The sequence below is a fragment of the Cyanistes caeruleus genome, chromosome 1 (genome assembly GCF_971803275.1).
Source record: "Cyanistes caeruleus chromosome 1, bCyaCae1.hap1.1, whole genome shotgun sequence".
In the NCBI taxonomy this organism is placed as follows: Eukaryota; Metazoa; Chordata; class Aves; order Passeriformes; family Paridae; genus Cyanistes; species Cyanistes caeruleus.
In genome coordinates this window covers 83,009,763-83,030,364 of record NC_141701.1, presented here as the reverse complement: position 1 = coordinate 83,030,364, position 20,602 = coordinate 83,009,763, and the positions used below count along the sequence as shown (strand labels likewise).

At 41.8% G+C, this 20,602-nt stretch overlaps 1 protein-coding gene across 6 annotated transcripts in view; it reads right to left on the bottom strand.

Moving 5' to 3' along the window:
- CDH20 (cadherin 20) overlaps positions 1 to 20,602 on the bottom strand; it is a 118,792-nt gene that overhangs the window by 20,768 nt on the left and 77,422 nt on the right. Inside the window, exons 2-6 of one of the 6 annotated variants that reach the window (XM_086899070.1) lie at positions 16,477 to 16,846; positions 9,687 to 9,981; positions 7,854 to 7,973; positions 4,540 to 4,707; positions 2,497 to 2,684 (exon numbers count right to left, since the gene is read on the bottom strand). In XM_086899070.1, the coding sequence (XP_086755196.1) occupies positions 2,497 to 2,684; positions 4,540 to 4,707; positions 7,854 to 7,973; positions 9,687 to 9,981; positions 16,477 to 16,719 (1,014 nt within the window). In that variant the 5' untranslated portion in view covers positions 16,720 to 16,846. Of the gene's footprint in view, positions 1 to 2,496; positions 2,685 to 4,539; positions 4,708 to 7,853; positions 7,974 to 9,686; positions 9,982 to 10,538; positions 10,677 to 13,642; positions 15,176 to 16,476; positions 16,847 to 20,602 lie in introns of those variants that run through there. The other 5 variants (XM_086899077.1, XM_023919819.2, XM_086899080.1 and 2 more) reach the window with 5 other exon arrangements.

The window sequence follows — 20,602 nt, the reverse complement described above, 5'->3', positions numbered from 1 at the left end:
TGTGGCAGCAGCTACAAACAGGTGATCTAAAACTTGCTCCTGCTGCCTTTAGTTCCACCTGGTACATCAGTGACTACTGCAGGCATAGCACTTGTCAGCAAGGGGTTGGTGAGGTCTAGAAATGTAATATCCCTGGCTGCAGTCATTACTGTCTACTAGTTGCATATTTATGTGCTGTAAAAATAGCAGTAAGATATCCACAGGACCAAGCAGCAATTATTGTCCATCTGGCAAGAAATGTGCAATGCAAAGGTGCTTAAGCATATACTAAGAAAGAGGCCATTATATTAAATTGTTTCCCACATGAAGAAAACTGCATGAGAAACACTGCATAAAAACACTAAAAAGCTAAGTTTTAAAAAAAGCAGTTAAATCAGGGACACACCTAACAGCTATAAAACCCAATTATGTTATTAGAACACATAAGATCAAGTTGGAAAAACAAGAAAAATCAGACAAGACCATCACATTTTTGATGCTCCTCTTTGACTACATTGTCAAAGATGACTTCCCTCTTGTTTTTCTCCTGTACTAATATCTCAACACTACTGTCCCCCTCATCAGATTTGTCTCCTGTGGGTGCATTCAAACCTCCTCCCATGGGGAGGACAGGCAAGTTGTCATCTCCTGTGAACTTAGCATGCTGCAAAACACAGCCAAGGGGAGAGGCAGCCCATGGAAAATGTTCCTAGTCCTTGTGCTCCTTCCAAGTGCTGACACAGGCACTGAGAGATGGGACCATGCACGTGGAATTTAGCAAGACCCACTATGAGAAAATGATTGATCAGGCAATGTCAGGGGAGGAAGGTAGGACAGGACAGGGCTCTCTTGTGTGCTGGGCTGGCTGGGTAACCCACAACCCTGCCTTCCATGGGCAGTGCAAAAGGGAAGGAGGACAAAGAGGAAGGTAGGGTGAGCATCAGTCTCCCAGGCAGGGAGCTTGGAAGGAAGTGTAAATCTTCAGGAGGTGCTCAAAATTTTGTGGAACTAGTAGGCTGTGATAAGTAGCCACAACACTATAAGCAACAGCCTTGTCAGTAACTGTCAGTTCTGGCTTTCTGATGTCCATGTTAGAAGCGTTAATTATTTTGCTTGGGAAATCTGTCAAAAAATGTTAAAGGGGAAGTTTTGCTTACTTTTAAATAAGATTTCATTCTTGGTTTAGAAATTCTCTCTCCCCTCTCCCCTCTCTCCCTGTTTTGATATCTTTTTATATCAACACCAGTTGAATTTATTTTTTGCTTTCTTGAGTGGATTCAAGTGGATCTTGAATCTTGAGTGGAACTTTCCATCTTGAGTGGATGGAAAATTGTTCAGAGGACAACTTTCCCAGTGTTTGGCTGTTGATAATTGCAGCATTACATAAAGCTAGACATACATAAAATATCACAAATATTTATGTACAGTAGGTGGATTGAGCAATATGTACCTGATGCCAGTACCTATCTGATATGATCGATACCACACATTTTGTAACTCTTCTATACATACATGAACATGTAGCAAAGCTGTATTCATAATAACAAAGGTCAAGCTTATTGACAAATGTACTCCAAAAAAAACATTTTCTTTCATTGATAAATGAGTGGAAAATTACATTAGAGTTTGAATTCAACATCTATTTCATTCCAGAAGATATGCTTAACTTTAGGGACTAATATGCACAAAAAATAGAGCTGGGGAAAGGTGACCATAAACACATGCTTAAATGCTTTGCTGTAGGGCATAGAGGCTTGCAAGGTCAAAGCTGTCCCCTGTATTGTTCCATTTTAGTGCACAATTTAATCCCAGGCCATTTAAATGGAAACTATACTTCCTTATTAGTGCACTAGATATGCTTAGCCAGAAATATGGTTACAATTTCATAACCTAGAAACAGAGTTGAACTTCTAACATTTATGTAAGATTGTAGAATAAATATCCTATAGCAGGGAGCCTAAGAAAAATACTCGATGCCTTCCTGCATAGCCTGTGGTAGAGAGTACCAGCAGTTTCACAGCTGCCATTTTAGAGACAGCTTCCTCTAGCCTAATTAGCATTTATGGATCTTCAAGCAGCAATTAAAAAAAAAAACACTGCCTGGGTTTTATTGGTTTATAAATAATTCCAAGGCATGCTTTATTATTGTTTGTGGAACACCAGAGTGAAAAATATGTACAGTTCAAATGCAAATATTGATCTAATTTCTTGCATTGTAGGATAATTAAGCTACAGAGAATATTTAAATAGATAAATAGGGAATCAGAGCATTCCTTTGGTGGGAAAAGACATGTTTATGCTAATGCTGTTCCCACTTTATAAAAGTTGTTCCTAGGAATGCAGTCTGCTTTCATATTTTAGCAATAAATGTTAAAGAAATTGTGTTTTACAGCCAGAAAGGGGCTATTGTCACGTAATGGGAACCAAATTACTGCAGGCATAAGGGAATATTCCACATATAAAATGTAACCAGGACTGTTAGCCATATAAATTGCTATAAAAAGGAAACTTTTTTACCTTTCTCACAGTGATGATGCCAACTTGGTAATTAGGATCAGTGTTAATATCAAAGACATCCAGTCCATCTCCATCCACAAGGCTATATTTCATCTCTGCATTAATGCCTTCGTCCAGGTCTTTAGCAACCACACGGCCCACGGTGGAGCTGATGGGAGCAGACTCCAGCACACTCATCTGATAATGCTCTGGCACAAGCAGCACAGAGGGAGAGAAGAGAAAAAACAGGCTATGAAGAGGAACAAAAACAACTGCAAAGCAATGTAAAGAATGGATCAGGGAGGCCACAGCATTTCATGGCCTGCAGTGTCTGTAGTACATGTCCCAAAGCTGTGACACCAGTGTGATTTCCTGTAAAAAAAGCCACAGCCCAGCTAAATTTCCTGGAGCAGTTTTATTTCGGTGTTTGTTACAGCAACAGGTTTATTGAATGGGTTTTTTTAAAAACAGCAATACACCTGAAGATAGGAACTTCAACTAGAAAAATAGGGCAATTAACACCAGTGCTGTTGCAGCCATGAAATAAAGCAAGATATGGAACAGATTTAATAGGACAGGCATCTTTTTATTAGATCAGTTTGTACAGCAGGAATAAACATATATTTTGAGCACCACAAATCCTTTCTCAAGTCCCTACAAACTTCTTTTCAGCCCTGAAGAAAGCTCAGGAGCTTGCCTGCTTTTTTCAAATTTACCAGCTACTCTATTAAAATGTATTGCCTCTCCCTAAAAATACTGTCTTGAGCACATCTGTTGCACTGCTAATTTTCTTAGCAGCAAGACTGGGAAAAGAGAAACCTGCTATTTTAAAAGAGTATTTTGAAAATATAAATGTTGCATCTAAAATACTTCTCTGGCATCAGGCTTTGTTTTCAAACCTTCCTTGCTGCATTCCCTCTATTGACTGCACCAACTGTTAAGCTTTACAAGACAGAATAACACCAAGGATGAGGTTTGATGAATTGTAATTTTTCTTAATCAAGAGTTTGATATCAGTTACAATTCATGCCACTTTCAAGACACAGTTGGCAATGGTGTGCTCAAGAAGTTGCTCTAACAGAAGAACAAAAGTGGAAGTTGAGATTTGTTGCTGATCTTAGTGGAACACTTTGATTTAGCAGTGCAACATGCAGAAACAGATGGAGAAGAAGAATACCAACAAAAAGAACTGCGGGAGTTTGCATTACTCAGCTAAATGAGGAAAATGTCAAAACCAAAATGGCTTGAGATTGATTTACACTACTAAAAGAATCAGTTTTCTTTAAAAATCCCAAATTACATCCCTTGAAAGATTTAGTCCAATCAAAACTGAAAAGCTTCTTTTGAATTTTTAATGGCAATACAGAATTATGTAAATAAATGTGATAAATAGAAATCTTACAAAGAGCAAAATATTGCAAATCTTGTTTTGAAGTTCACTTTTGTAAATACAAAGCAATGTTTCTGATAAGAGTGCAGTTGCTATTTTTGCATCCATTAATTATGGCTATTATATATCTTAGGTTTAACTGCATTTTGCCAAGGTTTAGATGAACCTTTCCTGTAGAACAGCCTGTATGACAACCTACTCCACACTGGCAGCACAGCTCCCAGATGCTCTCCTACTGTGGCTTGCCTGGAGTGTTGAATGAATTATCTTTCAACTTCCAGCACCACCACATGTCCCTGATTTGAGAGACATCCTCTGGAGATAGGATGAAAAGACAATCAGAGCAGCTATTAGTAGCCAAAGGCAATGGCCATGAGCAGTCTAAACACAAAAGTTCTCCTTCCTACCTTTTTCTGTAAATTAATTTCCCATCCATTAAAAAAAAAAGTGTTGTTTTTGATAATTTTAGAGGTCAGAAACTTTTTCTGAAAGGCAAAGTGTTGATGAATTAATTCCTTTTGACATTTTTCTGAAGTAGAGTTCCATGCCAAATCTGAAATTCTGCCCATCTCTAGTCATCACTATCCTGAGTTTGAAAATGGCTGTCATGAGAGCAAACAGCAGACATAAAACTCAGCCACCCCTTTTTGTGTCACGGCACCATGGGTACTCACTCTGTGGAAATCTGGGTGGATTGTCATTGACATCAGAGAGAGTGATGTTGACTGTGGTTGTTCCAGCTAATCCTCCCAGCTGTCCACCCATATCCTTGGCCTGGATAATCACTTCATAATATTCTTTTGCTTCTCGGTCCATGTTCATTAGAGCTGTTCTAATTAAGCCTGAGGTGGAGGGCGGAAAGGCGTTTGGGGAACAAAAGAAAACGGCAGTTAGAGAACACACAAAGAGAATGGAGGGCTCCTGCTCCTGCATCCTATTCCCTGTGTCAAGAATGAGACCAGGCTCTGCACTGAGTCCCCCTTTCCCGGCGGAGTAAAACTCACCCAAGTGGAATCTAGGTTAACAGAAGGTGTGAATTTTAGAGAAGTCAATTAAAATGCATCAGCTCTGGGACAGGCTGCCTGTTCAAAATTAAAATGTTGCCTTTCAAGGAAAAGCTTTTTGGGAACAGTGTGCTAAGTCGAATTAAGGCCTTGCTCAGGACGACTATCTCTGCACAAAAGCTGGAAGTGATGTTCTTTGCTGAAAGATCCATCAAGACAAGTTTTCCTGAGCACGCAGTCCTAGAGACCACCTGGAATGAGCCCGCGGGCTTCGCTCGTGTCCTTCGGGACCCAGGCCGGGGCTGCGAGTGCAGAATGTCAGGAGACGCCGCCGCGCCCGCTCCGGAGGAGCCACCCTGCTCCCCCAGACCGCAGGGCATCCCTTGTCCCTTCCCTTCGGGGTAACACTACTGCGAGAGGACATGAGGTGGCAGCAACACTTCTCTTACGGAGGCTGCGAGCGCCGGCCCGGGCAGCGCCGCCGGTGCCGCGGGGCTGCCAAGCGCTCCCGCTGTCCCCGCACGGCTCCGCTTCTCCCGGCTGTCCGTCCTCCAGCCCTCCCAGCCCCACCCAGCTCTCACGCCTCCAGCGCCTCCAGGGTACCCCATCGAGCAGCCGGCAGTGTAGCCCGGAGATAATCCCTTGCTAGCCACACGTTTGGGATGCCCTTCGGGGTGGGGGCAAGTGTGTCAGTCTCAGGCACCATCCCAGTCGCACGGCTCAACACGCAGCACTTGCACATCAGGACACTATTAACTTGATTGATCTGCATTTAGTCTTCATTTTTAGCAGAAAGACAATGTATGCGTTTAATAAAAAGCAGTAAAAGAGATACTGCGTTGGCAATTATCACTGTGTGTGAAGGGAAGAAATAGCGACCCGTATGGAACAACTTGCAGTGCGCTATTTTAATCTTCCTGCGTGGAGTCTTTGAGTCCCATCCTACAAAGCTGAGTGCCTCCTTTAATGTGCTGTAGTTCCTCAGCTCCCATGGATATATAAATAAGATAAGAAAATACTTGGCATTTTGGGAAGTATTTTCTCCGTATATAAACACTTTGTAGGGAATTTCCACTCTTGGCTTGACCTAAAAAAAGACATCAGTGCCTAAACCCCAGGCTCTGCCATGCCTATCCTTGGGGCCTCCGGTTCCTAGGGGAGGGCTAGTCCAGGACACTGAGACTCAGAGCCTGATCAGGTACCCAGAGGTGCAGCAATGCAGAGCAGGGAGCATCCGATGCTGCAGCACACAGTCAGTCAGAAGAGAAATGCTAAGGATGGTGGTTGAACATAAAACCCGTCCTTAGGGCTATGGGAAAGGCTATGGGAAAGGTTAAGACCTTCAGGTCTTCCAAAGAAATGTACTGGAACCATTTCTTTCACTAAACTGAATGAGGTTTCTGCTTTTAAGAAAACAGTAAAGAGCAGAGGTCATGTCCTTTCTTTTCTATAACAGCCAGATGGTTTCTTAGGAAGTGGGAGACTTCTTTCATCTTCTAGGGGAATATGATTGTGGTCAGGATGTAAAAGTATTTTGGAAAAAGGGAGGAGGGGGCTTTCAACTTTCCTTTGAAGTTGTGTTTTCACATAGACACTTGTTCAGCACCTGTGAGGACAGTGACAGAATAGGAATAGGAGCACACCTCTGGAACCAAGAGAGTGTTTTGGAAGGTAAATGGTAAGTACTCCAAATGCTACTAGAGGAGGAAATTTTGTTCACTATTGGGTGTTTTAGCCACTATCTATCAATACAAAGGAGCTGTTGGTCACTTATGCTCTAGCATAACATTCTAGAAGAATGTTAGAGCTGCAATTGTATTTTGTGAGCTACCAAATCCCACAGGTGAGTTTGCAGAGGGAAAGCTGATTACAGTGCTGTGCTTGTGAGAGGGAAATGGCCTCTGGCTCACAACAGTGCTTACCCTAAATGGGAGTCCAATTGCTGGCTGAGGCAGCTAAAGGCTGAGGCACCTCTGAGCCTGTCCAGAGATGCAGGTGCAAGTGACTGGGAAGCTAATCAGAGGAGAAAAAGCCCTTTTCTGGGTTAAATACCCATAAAGTACATGATTTTGGACTTAAGGGCCTATCTTCTGTATAAGCTGCATTCTTGTGGTTAAATCTGTACTGGATCTGACCCTGAATATTGATCCTTTACTTTCTCAGAAATAATTTGATTAAATCAAATTAAAGCAAATCTATGGTTACACCCTTATTTGTCTGTGGTTGGTTACAAAAGGAGAATTAGTAGTTTATTTGTATTGTAAATATAAACAAAGCTGAGAAATAACATGCCACATCCAAGTTTGTCTTTGGCTAGAACACCTACTCCATAAACTGCTTATTTTGGAAGAAGTTTATTCAGTGTTTTTCCTATGTTGTCCCCTAGGGCTCTGCAGTGACTATTGTCTCATGAGTTTCTGACCTTAGCACTATAGAAGCCCTTTAGAAACTGTCAAAATCTGTCAGATTCCACTTCTGAATATAAACCTTGGGTGTATAGAGAAAAGAGAGAGAGAAAGCAAGCGAAACAGAGAGGGTGTCCCATGGATAAGTGTAAGGTTATTAACAAGAGCACCCTTAGGTAGAACTACTCCAGATAACTGCATCCTTTAGTTTGCACTTTCCAGTCCTGGCTGGTTGATAGATATGTTTTTTGCCCCTAAGCCTTGTTATCAACTAGATCTTTTAAAGACATTTTTCAGTGATAGAAGCCAGGAAGAGTATTTACAGCACCAAACCCATCCAGATCCTGAGTTGCAGAATATGGTCATGCAGAGGTGTATATCACTGGAAAAAGCACGTTCTTCTTCTGGAGCTCACTGCCACAGCATTACTTTACCCCTCGCACAGTGCTGCTCTGTCTTGGCTCCAAGCCACAAAAAGACATTTCTCTGACCACAACTATGATGCACTGCCCTTTCTTTCTGCTTGCAACTTTTTCTTTTGGTTTTCACGCTGACTCATTCCCTGATGAAATAACATACCTGTCCGAGAGTCCACAGAGAAATATGGTTGTCCTTGGAGAATACTGTATACGACTCTCGCGCTGTTCCCATAGGTTGGGTCATCAGCATCTGTTGCTGTCACCTGGATAACAGAGGTGCCTGACAAAGAAACCATCAAGGTAAGACCTTGTGGGATAAAGAGCTGGCAGGAAAAGTACACAGTTCAAAGTAAATTGAAATGCCTAACAAGAGCTTTCCCACACTGAACTTTTTCATTTGATGCTCGTGCTGCTTGTGCTTATTGTTCATACGTGTAGCTCATTAGCACTAAAGGAATTAATAGGTATTATATCACCATGCTACTATAAGAAGATATAAAAGAGCAAATACTCTATGGACCACAGTTACAGAATTGCTGAACTAACAGTATTTTGTTATGGTTGACAGAGAGATGGTAATTATATACTGCTTGCTTCTTTTCCCCTTGTCTTGATTTTAAATGTTATTAGGATGCAGCTCAAAAAAGTTCCATAGCTCTGCTGACATAAATCATGAACTGTTGTAGCAGGCCCACAGATGCTGTAAGTTGACTGAGGGATGGAAATCGTACAAAAGCAGTGAGCATGAAGGGATGTATCTCTGAGATAATCTCTCTGTGGGACTGCAGTTTACATTGCATAGCCTAGAGATTATACACTGCTTATGCACTGAAGTGCCTTTGCAACCCACACAGAGGCAAATATATTTCTTTTTTCAATTGGTTTTCAAGGTCTGCTTCCTCTGAAGCTAGTATGGCTTGCAGGTGATGTAATTTATCAAGAACAAGGAGAAGGTGAGGCACAACTGAAATATATTTGGGTTTTGACTCCTTAAAATGTCAGACAATGCCTTTTTGAATATATCTAGCCTTATATGTAATGTTTTGTGTTACAAACAAATCTGATGTTACTAGATAAGCACTTGAAGAGAAAACTGAATTTAAGCTAGCCATTACCATTAAGAAACATTATTTCTGACTGGAACTTCTGTATTTGATGCCTCTCTCTAGCTTTATGTCAGCATAACATTGAAGAATGAGAAGATGAAGCTTATCGGTAACTTCAGGACATGAAATTTATAGGGTATTATTATCTCTGCAGTGATGTCACAGAGCCAAAAAGCAATAAGCAAATAAAAACAACTCAAAAAGAAAGGAAAAAAAGTCCAGAAAAACAATATTTTATGTGATTATTTGATTTCTTATATGGAAATAATTTCTCCTGACTTGTGTCAGGATATGAAGATAGAAAAGCTGCTGTTTTTCTTCTGCATTGCAATAACAGGAGTGTCTTCAACATGATCCCATTCTGTAAAAGCAGAGGGCAAATAGTACCAGAATCTCAGGATTCACTGAACTTTGTTTAGTGCAGGCTTACATGAATTAGAAGGAGCTAATGATTGTTTTCATGTCTCCATGTTTTCAAGGGCTCCTGGACAGTAGTTGAGCTCTTAGTATGAACTTGATTAGGTTGCTAAGGCTGTGTTATTTTTGGGATGGTAATGGCTGTCTAATGGACATTATTATTTCTACCACCTGATGTCAGAGGAGAAAGGGCACTACGTTACTACACATTGTCTAAACGTGGCATGCTTGAATCACGCCTTTTTTCAGCTCAGGCTTCCCTTGGCATGTTTTCTTTCAGAGGAGCTGATGCTAGTGTAAAGCCTGTAGTCTCTTTTCTACAGCAAGCAGGCACCCCAGGATAAACTCCTCTGTCCTGCAACTCCTGTGCAAGGAGCAGAAGCTGAGGTCAAGGAGTCAGGGAATTTGTGTTTTGGTGACCATCTCAAATTTGCTTAAAAGGGAAAGAGACTCCACAAAATCTGTCTTACCCACAGGTGACATTTCTGGAACAGAGGCTACGTAAGGTCCATCCAGGAACTTGGGTTCATTGTCGTTGATGTCTTGGATTTTGATGATAAACTCTGACTCAGGTTCCATCGGCCGGCCTGTCCGCCTGTCCAGAGCCTGCGCTCTGAGGGTGTACTGTGACCTTTCTTCCCGGTCCAGCCGCTGAATGGCATGAATGTCCCCTGTTGTATCATCAATGGTGAACACAATACCAGCTCCCTCTCCTGAGAGGATGTATTTGATCGAACCATCTCCCCTGTCCATGTCAGAGTGGAGCTGTGGAAAGGAACATGATTCAATTAGACCATGAGCTGGGAAAGCAGCTGCTGAGAAACACTTAAGCACGTGATCATCTTGAGCATTCTGGTCTCACTGTTGGGACTCACAAGCTGGTTTTAATGAACTCACTCTGCTCAAAAAGGCAAATAGTAAAGTCTGTATTGCATAGATGCAATTAAAAACCCTCTCCTGTCTTCTTGTTTCTGCACCCACAGCTGTGCCAAGAGAAAAGGCAGAGGCACCCAAACAGGAACAGGCTCTGTGCCTTTTTGGAATCTCACTCAACATAATAATCATCTTTTGCCTTGTTGCAATGGCCATTGAGAAGATTTGGGATAAAGTGAGGTCAGCAAAGCTGCAGACTATGCTTGTTCACATGGCTTAAAAGGAGTCAAATACTACTAGGGGTAGCATAATGTTGGGGAAAATAAGGCAAATCTGTTTGGGATCAAGGGGAAAGCAGAATGGGAGAGTTACTTTGTTATGTATGATTCAGAAATATTTAAAATTTTTTTCCATTAAATTTTAGTAATAAAATTAGTCTGGATCCCTACATTTTTTAGGAAGGAATATTGTCAAACAGTAGGTAAGGAAAGCAGCAAGAAACAGTTGCTTATGCCCATGGCAGGCTATAGAAATGAGAACCATCCCAGATTTCCTAGGAAATTAGCTAACAGATTTATTGCATGACTGCTAATTAGCTCTGAGCAGCCACAGATAGCTGCGAATGCAACAGAACAGAGCAAGAGTAAACACAGTTTACTTAATTATAATCTAAAACAGGGAAACACATCATTCTGGGGACAACATTCTGTTAAACACCTGGTTCCCATGAAATACTGGAATGACTATCAAAAGCAATCAAATTGCTTAATTTCACTCATGCTATGAAAATCCACAATGGTATGCTCATACTTCCATGCTTTTGAGGAATAAAGACCAATGCCCAGTGGCAGCAATCCTTCAGAACTGAAAGACAGGAAAGCAATAGATTTGAGGTGCAATAATCAAAATGGTTCAGATGTGAATACTGTTTTCCCGTGTTATTATCATTGTGGGAGATGAACAAAGGATAAATAATACTTAAAATAAAAATAGTGAAAGTGGGCTGGATTCAATTAAGCACATTTTAAAATGCATACATGAACAAACCATCTCAGAAATATGGTCAGAAGTAGGTGTGTTTAATGCTTTGATAAGCTAAAAGATCAATCTTGGAGAATGGGGCCAAACTTAGGTAAATATTTGTACTGGAGAGAAAAATCTTAGAATAATAAACTGAATATATGAACACAGGATTTGGAGAAAGAATCCAAACAGAAATGGATAATTTCTGTCAAAAAGTAGAAGTCACACTTTGTACAATTGATTACAGACTATTCTCTCAAGAAAGAAGAAATCTCATCTCTGAGCTGTTTAAAAACATAAAAAACATATACAATAACTTATTTCATAGGAAAAGGTTTAATAGGAATGTGGACAGAATGACTTATCTTGCCATAGAATTTCTAGGGCCAGTGAAGCAGGTCCTCAGCTGTTTTAGGACACACAATCCTGTTGACTGGGGAGCGGAAAGACCTTTTCCCCCAGTGAAGGGTCTGGTCAGGAGATGCTCATTCTTTGAAGGGTGTCCCCCTTACTTGCCTCTCAGGTAGGTCACATGAGCTATGCAAAACTTGGACCCACTTCTGATTTTAGGGCAAAGAGTGCTTTCAGCTGAAGTGGGATCCTGTGGTTTTCCATGGCATATCCCAGCCTGCAGACAGGTCTGTATGGAGGTGGCCCATGGACTCCAAGTGACTGCTAGGCAGCGAGTGTTAAGGGCAGCCGCACTTCAGTGTGGCTGCAGGAGCTAAAGGTGCAGGTTGTGACAATGGCTGTGTCAGGCCACTTCCTCCTCCTCTGCCTCCATCCCTGCAGTGGCACTGCATCTGAGAAACAGCAGTATTTTGGATAAAAGCTGGCTGCTCTCAGGTGAGGTATTAACTGAACAGTGGAAGAACAAGCCCAGAAAAATCTGGCAGTGGTAAACAGTCAAATTTAGATGGTTGTCATGTGTATTAATTCACATGCAGGCACCAGGACTGCAAACTGGCATATCTTCAGGAAACACCATCTTGTGATTAATTTAAAAAAAGACAGTGGTTGTCATTACTTATCCTAAACACCCATAACTCAGAGATTATCACTGTAGGAGCTAGTAAACAGGATTCTTCCAGAAGGAGGACACTATTATAGCTTTTCAAATTGATTCAGAACCACTAAGCTACATCTTGGGCATTTGTTTTAGTGCATTAGTGCACCAGTGAAAGAATGCAGCAGCTGAGACAGATACACATGTTAGACCTGACTGGGGAATTAGAGCTAGGCCTGATGGAAGAAAATGTGTTTTGGAACACCAACAAGTCCTCATTAAATAAGGAAAAGAAAAAAATAAAGGAGAAAGAGGAAGTCAAAGTCAAATTCAAGGTCAAAAGGCAAAAATTAAAAATAAAAGAAAGAGAAAAATGAAAAAGAAATTAAAAACAAGGAAAAAATTTAAAAAAAAGGGAAAAGGAACAGGAAAAGAAAATGAAGAAGAAGAAGAAGGAGAAAAAGAAGAAGGAAAAGAGAAAGAAAAAAAGAAGCATTTTTTTTTTTTAAATAGAAGTAGGCGTTCAGGAATTTTCAGAATACTTAGAAGCAAAAAATGAATCAAACTCATGGGTTAAATTACACCTTCTCTCCAAAGCCCTATTTGGAATAAATGCAGTTGTGAAGGAAGCAAGCAAGGAATGAACACGGCATGCTATTAAGAATTTGGGAGTACAAGAGGATCTCTGTCTAACTGTGATTTGTTAGAAACATTGGGTCTCAACCAAGGCTAGGCAGTAAGAAATACTAGCAGCACTTTTGCAGCTTCTTGTATAACCTGCTCTTTCTAGACAAAGCAAAAAAAGAGTATAAAAGACATAACACTGCCAGACTGCATAAATCTGAAAGAATTTGGTGTCTGAAGGGGCTGAAGCTCACACCAAACCTAATATCAGGATGCTGTTTGGAGTATAAAAGTCACTGTGTTGGGAATGTGATCTAGTTTTAAGTTGGCTCTCTCTTATGGGTGGTACAATAAATTGTGCTGCCATGTGGTTGATACAGAGTAGGAGGAATAAATTTGTACTTTCTCCTCTGTATTAAAGAATGGATTATTGGAGGAATAAAGCTGATAAGTCCTGAGAAATTTTTAACTGTGTCAACCCGCATTGCTTCTTTTGATGAGAATAGTACAAAAAATTAAGGATGTTACATCTGCATTGGAATGACACATTTCCTGACAAAGGGCAGGTAGAAGAGAGTAGGGCTGCAGTCAGCAGCTCAGGGGAGAACCCACACAGCTCTGCTAACCAGTCTGTGACTGCATCCTTGATGTGTTTCTCCCTTCTCTCCTTCCACGGAGGTAGCACCTGCAGGGGATTTTTGTAAGGATGCATGAGTGAGTGTGGTTGATGTAAATTGATAGTCTGTGGAGAGGTTACATTTTATTCATTTATTCAGCTGCTGTGATTCAAATGCTTCTTTGAAACAGGGTTAGGGAGTCTCCAACATGGCAAAATGGTGAAGTGTGTCCCCAGTTCAATTACTGACACAGTGTAGGCTGCACATTGAATGTGGAAAATACCTGCTGTAGCAAATGAAGGGGCTTTGGTTTCCCTGGTTCATCCTATTAGCCAATAATGGCCACCTCTAGGAAAACTGAAGCCTTGTATTTATCTGTGACAGGACCAGGAACCCTCTGAAGCTGAAGTACTTTAAATCACTATCATAGCACTGGAGAAAAGCAAAAATTGTACTGACTTCACATCAGGAGTTTCTTTTATTTTCCTGTCCAGAACATATTTTGCACCTTGCCTTAACAGCTGTCCAGGAAACTTCACAGAACCATAGCAGCTTCGGAAATCGCATTAGGCAAACCTGGACCTACGGTTCAACTCAAGGTGCTTTTTTGGTTGCTCCAGTCATACAGAACCAGCCAGAACCAGGAGTACAACTGGCTCTGTGCTGTGCATTCTTTCTCCTTCTGACAGGGGTTTGGAGAGAGCAGATGGATAAAAGCAAGGCCTGGCTATGAGATGTTTCAGGATGTTGTGGGTGGTATCATTTAGAAGGGGCCCTGCCGGGCCTGGTATGGGACCCAGGCTGGAGGGCTGGTGTGAGCAGCCAGCAGCAGAATGAAAGCCCTGTTGCACCTCCACCCCACTCTGTGCAAGCCTTTACAGAGCTATTTTTGAGTCAGCCTGGGGTGACTCGGGCTGAAAAATTTCTGGCCTGCCAGAACAATTAATTCACCCCACAGTCTATTCCCTGCTGCCCCCTTTCCTAAGGATCCCTAAGACTCGGGCAGCACAAATGCAGGCGGGCGATGAGTTGTGGGAGGCTGCTGCCCCTTGGAGCGGCTGTGCCTCTGGCTGGGTGAGGCGAGGGGAAGCCTTTGCCTCACAGGCCTCGCCGCCCTCACCCCAGCGCTCGGCCGGCGGCCCCGCACCCGGGTCGGGCACGGATGGAACGTGTGAGCCCCAGAGGCCCTTTTGGCAGCAGGGCTCCCCGGAGCCGGGACTACACGGAGCACTGCCGAGAGAGGAGACCTTCCGAGGGGTGCAGCCGAGTCAGCCCAGCCGTGCTGGGACTAATTGGCCCTGTTAACCGTGGGAGCTAACTAGCCGCGTGCACGCCGGTGCGAGCGCAGCCGGCGCCCAGGCAGCCCTGGAGAAGCTCCGGGACGGCGGCCGGGGCCTCCGAGCGGCGGGCACAGGCCATGAGGAGCCGTCTTGGTGTCCTTCCCTTGGGCAAAGCTGAGCGGCAGCGAGCTCAGGAGTGCTGCTGAATTTGTGTGCCAAGTGCGTGTGCTCCTAATGGCACCACCAGGTCTAAAAGATGAGCTGCTTTCTCCCCATGCTTGCTTGACCTAAGATTCGGCTCACAAGTGGAAGCCTGAAGTCACTTTAGATGTAACTGAGAGTGTGAAATAATAAGCCTGGCCCTTGTTCCGAAGGCGGGAGTTGCCTGAAAACAAATATTAATTTCTTTAATCAATAGAGATACCAGGAGCTGAAAAGCTAGGTGCACAGATGAATGAAAACTAATGAGGTCTCATCTGGAGGCAATCACTAGTAATGCCATTGCTGTGGGAGGAAGGAGGGCACATCTTGCTGTCAGTCATGCAGGCATAAATCAGGAGGAGGTCTTCTGAAGCCGTGGATTCATTTTGATTTATACTGCTGTGACTGAGAGCACAGTTTAGCTCTATGGGGATACTATGAATGATAAATATGAGTCCAAACTGGGTCTCTGGATATGTAATATTTTTTTTTTTCCCCTGCAGATGGATCGCTTGGAAGGAAAAATTGAGCCTATATCATATTAAAAAACCCCCAGTGAAATGTGAAGGAATTATTTTGACATCCTTTCTAAGTTATTTTTCATATATACCTATGTGTAGTTTCCACTTGTCATAGCTGTATCTGATATTCTAGGCATGTAAAATCTTGATTGTATTGTTCAAACACTTAAGCACATTAGCTTTCTCCACATTTTTGTCCAGATTTTTCACCTTGGTGTAGAATAGAAGCAAACTTGATGCTGACCATAAAACTTTGAATAACAGGGTCAATACAGGGTCAGCGATTCAGGGTCTTTAAAAACAGTAAAGGAGAATGGTTATAGTGAGACAGGTTGTGACAGCAGTAGTCACTGGTCCAATTTCCAACAGCTTCTTCAAGGAGACACAGAATAGTAAATGCAAAATATAGCCAAATATAGGTATAGGATAAGCTCAGGAATACATTTTACACATATCTGTACTGATGGGTAGGTTTTTGGGGTATAAGGGATCCAAAAAGTAGGACCCTTCATAATTGGATTTAATGGGGTGTCCATCCACCCTTCTAGATCTGGAGCAACTTCCTTGTAGTACACAAAACTAACTTGCAGTCAAGATATGGTAAGCCGGAAGATACTCTGACCCTGAAGATTTGCAGAAAACAAAAACTGAAATGTCAGTTTTCAAGGGAAACTGGCTATTTAATTTGATTTTGAATTACAGATTCTAGCTGACTTGATCATGGACAGAAGCATGATCACAAACTCTTCCTTTCTTTCCTAATCCTTAGATGTCAATATAACCTTGCTTTGCCTTGACATTGTAGGAGTCCCTGGAAAGATTGCTGCAGATTTTCTAACACTACCTCAAATTGCAGATGATGATTGATGCAGCAGATCTCTTTGAAATAGGCAAATATATTGACAGCCCCTTGAAATAGAAATTCTTCCCAAACAACGGTGACATGGGGCAAAAGCTCTTGGGAGCAGAAGTGAAATTAATGCGGATGAAGTCACTGCCAGAAAGAAGGTAAAGGCACTTGAGGGAACATCCCATGTTTCACCACAATCTGCAGATACACAGGATTGTATCCTGGATGGATGCCCTTACAGACATCTTCCCGCTATGGGTCTTACCTTCCCAACGTAGAGAGGGTCAGTTCCTGTGTATTCCTCCAGAACAAAAAACTGGTTCCACACCCAGCTCCTCTTCATACGCTGGTGCAGCTTGTCTGACAGGTTGTCTTCTTGCCCTTCAGGGAGGGGCCTGGCACTTCCTGACAGCACAGTTGTAGTAAGGTCCATCAGTCCCCAAAAATACAAGGAGACACCAAGTCCAAACAAGTTCTTTGCATTGCTCATTCTACCTGAAGTCCACATCCGTATACTAGGACTGACTTAAAAGTCCAAATACAGTAACTTGGGTCCCTTGAGAAAAAAAAGTAGGTCTTCTTTGTAGTCCTTTGAGATGTCCAGGAGAAATCCTGGTACTCAGAAATGCAGTATCCTGTAAAGTTAAAGAAAATTTGTAAGAGGATGCCTTTTTCCTCAAGGTAAATGAGTTTTCTCAATCGGCAAATATGCTATGGAGTATTTAATCTTCTATATAAAAATATAAGATTAGGATGCACTCCTTTTGAAAACAGAAATACTATTACCATATAAGCTGCAGACCTGGAGTCTTAGGTACAAGTAACATCAGGGTTTAGTCAATAAGTACGAGTTCTCTGCTTTGCTAATTTAGCTGTAGGGTTTCTTTATGATATTGATTGGCATGAGTTAAGTGCATGCTCTTTAGAAATATTTATGATCAGAAGTCCTTAGAGAATATTTAAAAACAGTTCATTCTGGAAAATTATGATAGCTGAAGAACAATATTTGGCAACCATCTTTCTTTTTGGAAACTATGCCACTGTCATTACACACACGTCCATGCACACATGTCTACATAAATACAGATATTATTGCTGTATTGCAAACTTTGAGTATGATTTCTGGAAACTCCAAGTTATTTCTGGTTTTAATTATTCTTTCAGCCTCTCTGTTGCTTGAATTCAGGTTTCACACTCTGTTGCCTCCTCTCTGTGGAGCTGATTGCTGCTACAAATGCAACATTTCTAGAATTTGAATGGTCAGTTAATCATTTTATTACCCACAAAATGTTTCATAGTGCTGATGGCCACATACTGTATGTCTGAGCAAGTCATGCTAACACATTTTTTTCTTTCACATTCCTTAAAGACCTGTTTAGGCAAAAGAATGCTGACCTTATCAGAGGACAGTTTCTCATCAGTCTGGGTTTTTTTCTTGTCACGAAGTCAGTTTAGCTGGGTGACTTCACTCCAGGCTATGGATTATAACTAACCTTTCCTTCATCATTTTGCTGAACTTAATGATCTAGTGCTGCATGCAAGTTACTCTGTCAAAACACTCCATACATCCTCTGTTGTTCCAGTATTTTTGCTGTTCCTTTAAAGGACCCTTATTTTTTCATGACAGACTAATTAGGAAAGGCATGTGGAGCTCTGAGTCTTAAGCCAGGAGTTCACACTTCCTTTTACTGCTGTTCTACACTTAGGCGTTTAGGCTTAATTAATTGTTTTATCCTGTGGAAATAAATGTTGCAGGAGATGTCTGTCAAATATTTTCAACTGAAATCCTTGAAAGATTTCAAAATAATAAAAAGTATTTTAGACAGTTGCATGACTTTAAAGTAAAGCCTGAGACAATGCAATGTTTTTAACAGAGTAGAAGATTATGATTATGAATTCCCCAGTATAAAGGCTGGTACAACTGGAGAACTGGGTACACTCAGAAATCTACTGAAACAGAAATTTAAAAAATAATTCAAAAGTTGGCTGAAATCTGAAGATGGCAGTGTAAGTCTGGAAGTGATGTCCACAGGGGGAGCAGAGACAAAATGGCCATCTAAGACAAATTTTTACATAAAATAATGTTTCCAAGTATAAAGCCCAGAAGAAGTACAACCACATGGTGCTGCTAGTCTATACAGCAGTGAAGTGTTGCAAAATAATGGGTCATTTACCTTGAAAAAGTTTACAACCTAAGCCTGAATAGATACAACAAAGTCAAAACAGTAAGCACAGAACATGGTAAAATTCTTCTAAGTGGAGCAATGTCCAGAACTGCTGGTTGTTTAGACACTGACTACGTAATATGTTAGTGTTTATTGTCTGCAAAGCTGAAGAATGGGGCTTTACCTAAGCAGTACAAGCCCAGAAGGACCACAGCAATGTGTGTCTGTCACTTCATGAAGAAGTTGGCAGCTGTTTGTGAGAGGCAGGAATGTGGCTCACAGTCTCTGCTGGATGCCCACAGCCAAAGGAGTCCAAGAACTATGTGCTCAGGGCTTGCCTCTCTGTGTCCTGTGATGCCTCCAGACCTCCAATACACCTCTAAACTGGGGAAAGAAAGCTGAAGCCCTCCACACATAATGTACACCCACCATGCTCTTGGCATGTTCTAAAGAACAAGTTATTCTCAGCAAAGTCAGGGGGACATTATTTACAACCCATGTTTGCTGGTCAGTAAATGTGGGAAAGAGCTTCACTCCACCCCCCCAATGTAATTTGAGGGAATACGCCACTGCCTCTGCCCTTCAATGGGAAGAGAAATTGGGAGCAGGCTATGATCCAGCAACTAAGGTCCTACCTGGAGTTTTTGCTTTAAGAAATTCCATCTACTGCACAGATCAGTTACATTTTTGTTTATGTGGCAAAGAGGTGCTGCAACATGATGGACCAATTCCTGTGGCAATCAGAATTGTGTTTGTAGGTGAATTCTCAAACCACCAATTCAAAACTAATGGTGTCAGATGTCTCCTGCAATTAAGTTTAGCCATCAAGGATCGACAGTGCTTAGGCAAGGTATCAAGATATTGTTAAATTAACTTGCAGAGTTACCAGTATACCTGTAATGAGGCAACAGCAAAAGAAATCTGATCATCAAGATGCTTGACTCCAGCAATGTGCGTTAAATTATCAAGAAGCAAGATAAGTAAAAGCAGTGAAAAAAGGGTCAAGAGGAGTGATGTAAATGCTTCAGGCTCTCTGTGAGAACAGCTTTTGTCATCTGAATGTGCAGTTCCATGAGGAACCTTTTTTGAAAACAGTGTACAACTCAGTGGTCCCTGGCAGCAATATCCCTAAGAACATTTCTTATTCCAAATGCAATCTTATTCTGGGGTATGGCAACTGTCAGGAAACTTGCCATTAAGTAATGTAAATTCTCATAAAAGGATGTTCCTTCCTTGAGTACCAGTAGTTTCCCCATTTAATGCCAGCCCATGGTGACATGGCCATATATTTTTGTATAAATGGAAGGAAGCAGTAGTATCAAAGTGGAACAGACTATTTTTTTTCCTTTGCAAATAGCAGAGTTTCTGGTTTCTCATGCCTTTCCAAAACTATGAACAAGTGGGCGCAAACCCATTGCATTTTGTCCCTTGCCTAAGGGCAAATTGATACCATTTAATAACAATGTTTAGTCCACAATGGCTCCTCAGTGAGACTGAAGGAGAATGACATTTTCTTTCTGTCTCAGGTCCTCAGCTGAGTGGGTTAAGTTAGTTAAGTTAGTTTTATTGTTAAAGGGTTAAAGACCTCTGTAACTTCTGGGCTGAGTTGCTGCTGATCTGTCTGGGTCTCTTTTCCTGCAGTGTCACCAACCCCAGGTGTGTACTCTTGGCTTCTGCATCTGAAAGGCCTGCAGGTCGAGGAACACATTTTTCAGCAGCATAAAAAGGCACTCGCACTTAGGGTTTGAACTGTATGGTAGCACAAGTGGTGGCTGAGCTACAGTTAAGGTCATGGGTGACTGAGTCTTTCAGAGGACTCATGCAGATGGTTTCTTCATCAGATGAGTGTGATGAGTGAGTACAGGGTCACTTCAGCTGTAGACACAACACTTGATTAGGATAAGAGCTAATGCTTGGGGTGTATTAGCTTGGTGGGATCTCTAGACTTAGATGATCCTCAGTGGTTTTTGCCACAGATGGATGGCTCCGGTTTGGAGGCAGAATCTGTTCCTTGCAGGGAATCAGGGGGACCCATCATACAGGAAGGGTTACTTGGCATTACTGAGTGAGGCAGAACTGAACTTTTAATGTTCCCTTAATGCAAATTGTTTCTTGGAGCCCTTCAAAATGCATTCTTAAGGAAATCTGCAAGGATGGAATTGATGAGCCTTTGCTTGCCATTTGAAATATATTACAAAAACACATTTCGTGACTCAGCATGGGGAT